Source organism: Symphodus melops (assembly GCF_947650265.1).
Source record: "Symphodus melops genome assembly, chromosome: 11".
Taxonomy (NCBI): Eukaryota; Metazoa; Chordata; class Actinopteri; order Labriformes; family Labridae; genus Symphodus; species Symphodus melops.
This window is the reverse complement of record NC_136701.1, coordinates 2,512,766-2,524,008: the sequence shown is the minus strand read 5'-3', so window position 1 is coordinate 2,524,008 and position 11,243 is coordinate 2,512,766. Positions and strand designations below refer to the sequence as shown.

General features: G+C 44.9%; 1 protein-coding gene across 1 annotated transcript in view; it reads right to left on the bottom strand.

Moving 5' to 3' along the window:
* Positions 1–387: 387 nt before the first annotated feature.
* cxadr (CXADR Ig-like cell adhesion molecule) overlaps positions 388–11,243 on the bottom strand; it is a 49,380-nt gene continuing 38,524 nt past the window's right edge. The window contains exons 4-7 of the mRNA XM_079356156.1: positions 7,965–8,120; positions 7,764–7,886; positions 5,456–5,594; positions 388–3,529 (exon numbers count right to left, since the gene is read on the bottom strand). Coding sequence (XP_079212282.1) covers positions 3,247–3,529; positions 5,456–5,594; positions 7,764–7,886; positions 7,965–8,120 — 701 coding nt within the window. The 3' untranslated portion in view covers positions 388–3,246. The remainder of the gene's footprint in view (positions 3,530–5,455; positions 5,595–7,763; positions 7,887–7,964; positions 8,121–11,243) is intronic.

Genomic DNA, 11,243 nt, shown 5'->3' with positions numbered 1-11,243 from the left:
AGTCCCTGGGGAGCGAGCAACGCTGGAGAGAAAGGGAAATCGAGTTTTATTCATACTCTCGTCCGCAGCTGTGAACGCCACACTGTAAACAAACAGAGCTGCAGAGGGTTTTTTTTTTTTTTACATTTCATGGACTTTTATTATTCAAAAATACAGCACAAAAATACACACAAAGAAAAGAAAAAAAGTGGTTTGCACACAGTGTGAAACCTCGAAGGAGATCTTCATACAGTATTAGTACGCTGATTTCAAAGCTACAGTTAATATTGTTAGTAGTTAATGTGAGCACACAGAGGGACGCCGCCGTCCTCACAGCTCTGTACAGTTTGTCAGCAGGTGAGTCTAACTATCCTACAGGGGCCCATCCTGAACACACTCCTTTCTTACACGCACACACACATACACACACGCGCACATACACACACACGCAAGAGGAGGAGGAAGTGATCTTAGTTTCCTTGGTGTTTAGAAAACATGTCCCCTCCTCTTACATCCTTCAGCGCAAGTCACAATCACACAACACTGACACACACTTCACTCAGACACACACACACACTCTGCCCCTTCTTGACTGTTTTTTTTTTTTTTTTAAAGATATAATTTGCCAAGCACAGCACGGCAGAGCATCACATTTACAAACAAACATCTTCATCTTTTGTCGTTCCACTGTGTAGTGATTAGATAGGGTTACTTCAACAGGTTATCTATACAAACAGTCAGAACCATGAACAGAAAAAAACAAAACACCAATGTACTTCATTTTAAATAAAGTTTAAAAAAAACAAACCGTGAAGTCATGTTTTGAGATATAAAAACAAAAGCTTTAAGACAGTGAAGATGGTTTTTTTTAAGCTATGTTTAGTATGTTTGAGGTGTGCGTGTGTGTTTCTGTGTTCGTGTGTGAAGTCCAACAGAAACGATCGATGTTCTCACTGTGTGTGCTGATAAATAAATTGTTCTAGCTCAGGATGATGCTACTACACATAGCTCCAGCGCACATCTGTTGGTTGCTATGACACAACTCATCCAGGGCAACAAGGCACAATAGAAGCTAGTACGAGTCCAGCTGTGAGGCCTGTACAGAGGTGCACTGAGGGGGGGGGGTTTGTATAAGGATCAAATAAGGAGTAGAATAAGGCTTCAGAGAAAAAACTTTGCACTTAAAATATCGATTTAGCTGCAGACGAGATGTCGGGTTTCAAACTATGAAACAATGGACGACGGTGGATGATTTGAGAGTTGAATAACTCGCACATTAAAGGAAGCATCCGATAGCAACGAACACGGAAAGACTGAGCAGATTTTCAAGAGTTGTTCCAGGTCCACCATGTTTTTGGAAATCCCCCTAATACGGCCTGAAACCTGGGATTCTGTACGAGCAGAATGCAAGACCATGAACCGGTCCAGGACAGGAATTAGCCCTGAAGAAGATCAAGTAGTAAGAGGAAAGAATTCTGCTCCCCCCCGCCCTCCAAATAAAGACGACAAAAACAGGAAGGGTTGCAATGTCACTATCAAACCATCATGGACGTCACCAGCAGTTTATCTGAAAGATTCAACACTGCCACGCTCGAAGAGGATCTTCTGTAAACGTCGCTACAAAGTGGAACAGAAGAGTTCCTCCCGTGCTCCGGCTGACGGGATGCTCTCTGCTGCCGCTTACATTCGCTAAGGTTGTTTTTAGATGAGTTACCTTATGAGTCATCTTAGATGTAGTGAGTCATCCCACGTTGATTATTTACTACGTTTAAAAAAAGAAAATGAACTTGAAAGGGTTCAAACACGAAAAGAAAAGAAAAAAAAGTTTTAAATGAGGATCTTCCACAAACTGAGAATTTAAGATGAGTAAGAAAAAGCCTCTCCCTCTTCTCACCTCAGTCTATGCCGTCTTATTTCAATCTTTTCTTACCTATTTAAACACTTCACTCGCAGGTGATGAGCTGATTCATGTTTTGAAAAGGCGTAGTCATTGTTTTATTATTCCTGACCCTGACATCAGATTGGTATTGAGTTAAAGGAATACACAGCTTTACAACGTCCCTAATATGGCGTTTCACATTCGTTCCTCTTCGTGAACGCAGCCTCGACAGCCTTCGTTAAAAAGTCCAATTAACACTCCGAGAGCCGAGCGAGGTTTCCTTCAGACCACAGAGGGAAGGTTCATCAAGACACTGGCTCCTTGTAATGCAAATGAGGGGGATTACACACGTTTGGGGGGGGGGGCTGATACTACAGATGATTAAGACGTGGTGTTTTTTTTACCTAACATGGCGTGTGGAGGGGCAGCGTGTTCTGCTGGTCACGCGGGTCGGGGGGTCTGTTCACAGTCAAACTTAATCAAAGCAGATTGTTCGGTGAACCTTGCTGTACAGCTGCCCCCCCTTAGTTCCACGTACACTACCTCCTCTGAGGTCTGAGGGGGGGGGGGGGGGTCTTTTATTGTTTTTTAAGCGCGGTCAAGAAGCAGTAATCCCCCCAATCACAAGAAAAGGCGGTCTAAACCTCCCCCTAATCAGCAGCCAATCGTGAAGGCTCCAACCTCACACTGCAGCCACACTGGACCATTCAAACAGTGAAGAGCTCAACAGGAAACGGCCGACCTAAATCCTCCAACTCAGCCCAAGAATTCATCAAATCTAAAGAGTGAAGAATCATTTTAGGTTCAAATTGTAGAAATAAACTCATGAAAAATATCGTTATGTAGGCATTAAAAGACGACGGCGAGCTACAGTTCGCATCTCCCTTTCACACACACACACACACTTATCCACGCACACACACAGCTGCAGGACGATACAAACATGCATGCATACGGCTGCACAGTTTGGCCAATAAGAGTCCTGGACCTGTTTCAAACATACTGTTTCTCTACAGCAGGGGCCATCTATATGACGAAAGAAAAAAAACAAAACATGCATTCATCTATGTACAATATAATTTGTATATTGACCATTCTGCTTCATATCCACACTAACTCATTTTTCTGTGACAAAGTCCATGGAGTAAAATTCATAAAAGTTTTTTTTCTTCGTATTTGTGTTTGATAAAAAGTTAATGTGCTCTGTTGTGATTCCAGTAAAACTCATCTCTTCTCAGCACCACAGCAGAGCCGGTCTTCATAAGAGGACTAAACTCCCATTGTGTAAATAATGAAGAGCTAAAAGTCAGCCCGTCTCCATTTGTTTAAGTCCCACTCCTTTCCTCCGATCCCCCCCCCGCCCCCCCTCGCTTCACGCCCCCCTCAGGCTAGACGATGGAGCCGTCCCTGTTCTGTGCAGGGATCATAACGGCGATGGCCCCCATGCGGCTGAGGTTGGGACCCGCCATCTTAGGTGCGGTGGGCGGGGGCAGAGGGGTGTGGCTCGGAGGCCTGTCGTACTCCTCCGATGAGGGGATTTTGTCATACTGGGGCTTCAGGGCGTACTCGTGCAGGTTGGAAGGCGACATGGAGCCCAGAGAGGAGCGCTGGCTGCCCACAGTGAAGCTGCGTGCCGTGGAAACACGACTCTTGGGAGGAGGGACGTCCTCTCTGAGGGGAAACAGAAAAAAAGAAGAAGGTATGTTTAGACAACAACAAAGACTTAACTCACTTTTATTAACTCACTTCAACAAGGATGAAACTACAGAGGACGGATGAAACCTTGTGTGAAAAAGTGAAGCCAAATCAAGAGCTTCTTAAATCTCTTTACTTTCTAATGACCACCAGCCCGCACGAGGATTACTGAAGACGTTCATGATCAATAATATCGTCATTGAAATCACTGGCCCACCACAGTAACCACTGGCCCCACCGTGGTAACCACTGGTCCACCATGGTAACCACTGACCCATCACGGTAATCATTGACCCCACCACAGTAACCACTGACCCCACCATGGTAACCACTCACCCACTATAGTAACCACTGACCCCACCACGGTAACCACTGACCCCACCACGGTAACCACTGACCCCACCACGGTAACCACTGACCCCACCACGGTAACCACTGACCCACCATGGTAAACACTGGCCCACCATGGTAACCACTGGTCCACCATGGTAACCACTGGCCCACCATGGTAACCACTGGTCCACCATGGTAACCACTGGTCCACCATGGTAACCACTGACCCATCATGGTAACCACTGCTCCACTATAGTAACCACTGACCCCACCATGGTAACCACTGGCCCCACCATGGTAACCACTGCTCCACTATAGTAACCACTTCCGTTAGCATTGATCAGCAGATGAATGCTAACAGAACCCGCGCTACAATCGATCAGTGTACGATCCTAGACTGTGACACAGACGTGTGTGAGGTCACCTATGAAATGTTGATGCTATTTTTAGGCAATATTTCAAGCCGTCCAATCAGCTGGTTTGCAGTCTTCCAAGGGCGTGTCTGAGTCAGCGAGTCAGTTATAATAGCGAGCCGTGGACAGGTCAGGGAAATGAAGGTGGACAGGGACTTTCTCAGGTGCTTTTAACCGTAATACAGCTCGATGACACTCAGGCAGAACAGGCTGCAGTGTAGAGCACTCGCTGCACACACAGAGGAAAACAATGAATACTGAAGGAGTCTGCGAGAGTCATTTCAAGAGCGAAACATGATTGGACTCAATAAAGAGCCATAGATAATTGGAATCGGCCCGTTTGATTGGTCGGGGCTGCACCACACAGACTGGTAATAGCCTGGAGCGATTGCAACCAAACACAGTTATGCCCTCCTCTCCCTCTGCCACCACATTATCAACTAATAAGCAGCAATAATCCAGTTAAATGCTCAATCAAAGAGAGCCTGAGGGGCCGCAGCTTGTTTAGTCCACAGCTTCCTCGTGTTTTTTTGTGTTTCACAGAATGTGTGCGTCTGTGTGTACCACACAGCACCAGTGGTCTAATCCTCTTTGTCCTACAACGAGAGCAGTGTCACATTGTGGTGTCAGACAGATTCAGCCCGCAGCAGAGTGATAGTAAGCCCGCCGGTTGTACTGAGCTCGCAGGGCCGGATGGAGAGCAGGGGGGGTTAGGTGGTGGTGGTGGTGGGATGGGGAGGAGGGAGGGAGGGAGGGGGGGGGCAGCCAGCAAGCAGACATGACACAGAATCCACAGAGCAAACAAAGCTTTCAAACTGATTACCACAGCTGTTTATTTGAGGAAGGGTGAAAAAAGAGAAACGCTGATGGAGAAAAAACATTTTCACGGCTGTCGAAGCTTTTGGAGATGTGTTTTTGTGTGTGCATACTTACGTGTGTGTGTGTGTGTGTGAGATGACCACAGGTTATTCTACGTGTGCAGCTTGGAGTATTTACTGCTCAACAGTGTAAGCATATTTTATTGTCACACATAATCCAGTTTTACAAACCTGAGACACATTTCTCATCACGGAGCTAAGAGACTAAATATTCCTCGATCAAAGACGGCTTTTCTTTATCTGTGAGCAGAGTCTCATTGATGTTTTAGAGAGCGTACCTGATCTCATTGCAGATCTCCTTCTCATACTTCTTCCTGTGACGGGCGCGGCAGCAGCAGAAGAGGATGATCGCAATAATGAGGAGGATCAGGAGAACTGCAATTATGGCTCCTGCGATGATGCCTGCAGTGTTGGGAGCTGGACAAAACAGGGAGGGACGGATTTGGTTAATGTTAGAGTGGATACATCACAAAGACTTCAAAACTGGATGGATGGGTTTTTATGGAGAGGAGGGGGGGGGGGGGTACTTGGACCCTGATAAGTGGCTGTTTGTGATGCAACAAATGAGCAAACATTACCATCTAGTACTTATTGTCAGCTTATTACACAGAGAGAAGTTTAAACACATTTAATTCTTTAATGATTTTCTGCAATGCTCATATTCCTATGTCCTAATCCCAAATGTCCTGTTTTTGTTTGCTTTTTTATGAGTCTCAGTTTCGTTTCATTAAATTTGTAGAAAATGTAGAAAATATGCAAATGGGATGGATTTATAGCTCCCTGAAGGGCAATGAAGGAGCATAAAGCGAGGGAGCGTTCACATTTATCTGAGGTTCTGCTGCGGCAACAGAACAAACTGTGTCTGTGATGTAAAGTCTGTTATCCGCTGAATACACAAGAAGTCCAAGAAGAAACACAGTGGACTGCGTTTGGCCCTTTGTTGTGAGTTTTGAACAGAAGTTGGATCAAAGAGAAGTGTCAGAGTGAGGGCGAGCTCGAGCTCTTCTCTGACACATTCTGCAGATTATAAGGACGCTAACAAGACCGCGGTCCTGAGCGAATTAAATCCAAACTCAGTAAGAGAACCAAACAATGACAGGCGAAGCCAAAGTTACTACAAAAACACACTTAAGTGTCAGTGTTATAGTATTAAAGCGTCTTCATGCTGCGGCGCTCTGAGACGACAGCGCTGTCAATGCGTGCTACTGAAGCTCATTTGTTGTTCAGGAAATACCCAAGACAAGCGAGTTTGAGCTCCACATGTACTGATAAATCTGACTCCTTCACATATACAGGAACAGTACATGTTTACATATACAGGAACAGTACATGTTCACATATACAGGAACAGTACATGTTTACATATACAGGAACAGTACATGTTTACATATACAGGAACAGTACATGTTCACATATACAGGAACAGTACATGTTCACATATACAGGAACAGTACATGTTCACATATACAGGAACAGTACATGTTCACATATACAGGAACAGTACATGTTTACATATACAGGAACAGTACATGTTCACATATACAGGAACAGTACATGTTTACATATACAGGAACAGTACATGTTTACATATACAGGAACAGTACATGTTCACATATACAGGAACAGTACATGTTCACATATACAGGAACAGTACATGTTCACATATACAGGAACAGTACATGTTCACATATACAGGAAGAGTACATGTTCACATATACAGGAACAGTACATGTTCACATATACAGGAACAGTACATGTTCACATATACAGGAACAGTACATGTTCACATATACAGGAACAGTACATGTTCACATATACAGGAACAGTACATGTTCACATATACAGGAAGAGTACATGTTTGCACTTCAATGGGATTTCCCCCAGCAGCATTAAAATGCAATGATTACAGCTTGTAAACAAACACTCTGCCACAAACATTAATGTCACTCAGGAGGAATTTTAACATTACTCCAGCATGTTAGCTTAGTGTGCATGAAAAGCCTCACTTCTGTGATCTCACATTAGTATTATGAATATGAAATATTAGTCAATTACATTGAAAAAAACCCAACCCTTATCCAGCAGAGCAACAGGTCAAAACTATTGAGTGCATAAATAAATGGTCAACATGGCAGCTTCTTTAAAGAGAAGTCAAAACATTTGAAGGACTGACTGGCTGCAGTAAGCTCCGCCTCCTCCATGTTAACAGATGGGACATTGATCACACTACAAATTCAAAATGTTTGGATTCTTAAACATGATTCCTGCCGTGATAGTTCTCATTGTGATATTTATGTCAACGTTTTTTTTTTTCCAGAGACGTTTAGTTTTTTGGCGCTCTAAAAAAAAAAGGGGGTAAAACACCATGATTGACATCTCTGTTGACAAATATTCCTCCTGTTGTGCTGTGTGCAGACAGAGTAGCAGAGAAGAAGAGGAACAGCATCAGGAAACATGACAAACACCGACATCAAACTTTCCTTCACTGAGAGTCGGCTCTGCCGGGGATTTTATGGATCTGACTAATCTTTGCAGTCGATGGAAAGTTTGCTGTTTGACTTAACTCAAAGTTATTTAGGTACTCACGAGGCGTGACGTTCAGATGCAGTATACAGTCCTCAGTGCCAACGCGGTTGGCGACGGTGCAGCGGTAGGTACCAGATGCGCTTGAAGATGCGTTCCTCACATTCACTGTTCCTCCAACAGGATCTGAAGTGAGAGGGAAGACGGTGTTAAACAGGAAGATGAGCCCGATGTAGACCAGAATGCTTCGGCAGTGTGCATTACCCAACACAGCGGAGGCAGGAAGCAGCTTGTTGGGACTGGTCTTCTCCCAGCTGTACTGCAGCGGGTTGGTGCCCTCGTTGGATATGCACCTCAGAACGACGTCTTTGCCTTCCTCTGTTGGGCCTTCAGCGTAGCACCGGGGCTTGGATGGCTTCACTGTGAAGAGAAGAAGCATAAAGATTTATAGATGGACATCTTCACTTCAAATTTATACGCAGACAAACAGCTTCACAAGCAGCATTCAACACAAAGACAACAGCACATGTTCAAAAAGGAGAAGGCTTACGTTTGAAAACAGCAAACATAACGAGGCGGTTGCATTAGCTGAGAACATTAGAATCACCCTGCTGTTATTTTTCAATCATTTATCACCACAGACAAGCTCAGTCTTTCATGTTGTAGACGAGTTTGTGAGTTTTCTGTATTCCCTGAAGTTGATTTCCCTCTCTTGCTCAAAGCAGCAGTCATCAGCATAATGAGAGCAGTAATCAGAGTAATTGATACAGCTGCTGTCATTACAGGAGCTGTCACTCAGGATAATTGTGAGGGAAGATGTGTGCAGTGTGCTTATTGGACAAACAAACACGCGCGCACGTGCACACACACACGCGTGCACGTTCAGGGTTAAAGAAGGAGGCAAAAACTCAATCTCGAAGGCGAGAGTGTGCAAACACTGCTGGGTCAGTCAGAGTGTTGGCAGGAGACGAGGTGGGGAGGTGAGGGCGGGTTCAAAAACAAACAGCGCTCGAAATTAAAAACAGACCGCGACCAGCGAAACCCAGACGTGCTGAAGAGAGGAGGAAAAGGAGGGAGGAAGAATAGGGTAAAGAGACGAGTGAGGGGGGATTTTTGACGAGACAAAAATCTGTGTGCGCTTTGAGTTCCCTGACAGAAAGCTGACATCATGTCGGGGTAATAATGGGCTCTGTAACAACAAAAACTCTCGAGTGGGGTCCTGCAGATCTAAACCAGGTGTCAGGCTGGAGGCGGGGGATTTGGGATTAACAGTAGATGGACAGGACTGAGTGCTGCTGCTAATCTAATAAACACACACAGGGTCAGGATGGAGGGGGCAGCATGGAGAGCGGGAGGGCAGAAAATAAGCGAGCGCTGACGGACAGATGGTAGAAGAGATGAGGGCCAAGGCTGTGCGGGCCGTGTTGCACCTGCACTCGCCACTCAGTAAATGTCAGCCAGCTATGACATTTTTGAAGGCATCTTTTTAAAGGTGAAAGTCAACTTGACGCTGTTACACACAGCTCGTCATATCAGGACTGATGCCGGATGAGCAGATTTATTTGTTTGAGAGATGAGGTCAAAGAGGAAGGTGACGGAAGCTGGAGCAGCACGGAGCGATAAAGGGCAGAGCGACGCCGCCGACCTGGATCTGTTAAACGAACAATGAATTCTGATTTACGAGTTGCACAAGGCTGTCTTACGGACGAGATAAGCAGAGAGGGATTGCTATATTGCAGGATTCATTTCGGTCACGGGGCCAAAACTTCAAAGAGTGACGACTGATTGTTGAACGGTGGAGCTAAATATCAGTCACTGGCCGCATTAGAGACAGGAGGAAAGGATAAAAAGAGATTTCTGCTTAGCTTTCTGAATGGGATGAAGTCTCAGGCAGAGCTAACTGATGGTCTGCAGAGTAATTATAGGAAGGTATAAGTGAGAAAAATGGCTCTAAAAAGTTTTTAAATTACCAGCCAATTGGTTACAGTATTCATGAGGCTCTCTTTATGACGGTACCTTTCATTCTTTTGTGTCTGTTGTAGAAGGGCCTGAGGAGGATTTTTAAAGGAGGTAATTTAAAGTTTTACCAGCAGGTTTTTCTTAATTTGTCAGGACTGTTTGATATTACGGGGCTGATCATGTTGGATTGGAGATGCAGAGCAGAACGTCGTCTGCATACAGGGAGCGCGCCGAGTGCAGTGACTGACACAGCCGTCGATACCCTCGAACTTCGCAGAATCACACGAGTACAGGTTCAACGGTGGGAGAGCTAATGGGGACAGAGGTCATCCTTCAAGGTTGCTGATGGAAGCCATGAGTAAGCTTTTCATCATCGTTCTTTAAAAAAAATATTAAAAGGCGCACTTTGTAGTTTTGGTTGAGAAATGTAAAAGTTGTACAGATTCTGTGGTTTGTGTTCAGAACTCGATACTCAAACTGTCCTCAGCGCCTTGAAGATGAAACGCTTGGTGAGACGTGTTGGTCGAGGGCCAGCAACAGTCAAACTACTCTCCTCGTAGCTTTTTAGCTTCGGGACCCATTTTCTTTCCTTTGAATAAAGTTTGTGTTTTCAGTTCAGAAAAATGTAGAATCGTTTCTCTTTTTCAACCAAATCTACATCGTGCACCTTGAACTTTCAAGGTAATGTTGCCATCAAATCAACATTGCATCATTAACCTGTCTTATCATTATTGCCATCATGACCATCACATTATTTATTTCACATCTTTGTTTATGCAGCAACATCCATCTAGATGACACTTTATTTTGGCATTTAAATGTCAAAAAACCAATCAAGTCCTGTGAGGTAACTTTGATGTCCCACAGCAGACATGTTTTTTTTTGGGGTGCCCAGAAAAGGTTGGAGCAGAGAGTGAGACTCAAACCCACGGCTGCTGCGATCAGCACTTTAGCCTCTTTACACATAGCATACAACATAACTGTCAGGCTCACATTTTTCTGCTGCAATCTTTAGATAGACTTTTTTTTTAAAAACTGAAAACGTAAAATAAATATCTGAATGTAAGTGATATCAGTACAGGTGGGTTTTTTTCAGAAACACTTGAGAGAGTTGCTGACCTGCAGAGTGGAACTGCCGCTAGATACTCTCCTACTGTTAAGTTCAACGTCCTTAAGCAACAAGAGGAGAATACACAACGAGGGATGCAACAGCACAACACGTACACTGCAGGGGTCAGCAAGTGTGTGTGTGTGTGTGTGCGTGCGTGTGTGTGTGTGTGTGTGTGTGTCTGCACGAGGCTGCGTTTGTGACAAGCCCGAGCAACACCCGTGTGTATCGTTTCAGGTGTGTTTACTCCTGTGTGCACACACATGCATGCACGTCTCTCCGTGTTCGGGAGACCATCCTCCTTGTGACAAGATCAACCTGAAGGTAAAATGCAGAGCAGGCAACTTGTCCTTGCCTCTCCTTGTCAACGTTTCCTTGCCAAGAACACCTCTGCCCCTGGGGTCAATAGCTAGCAGTCCGTCAGCTCTCGTAGCCTCCAGCTATCATCACACACACACACACACGCACACAGTCAC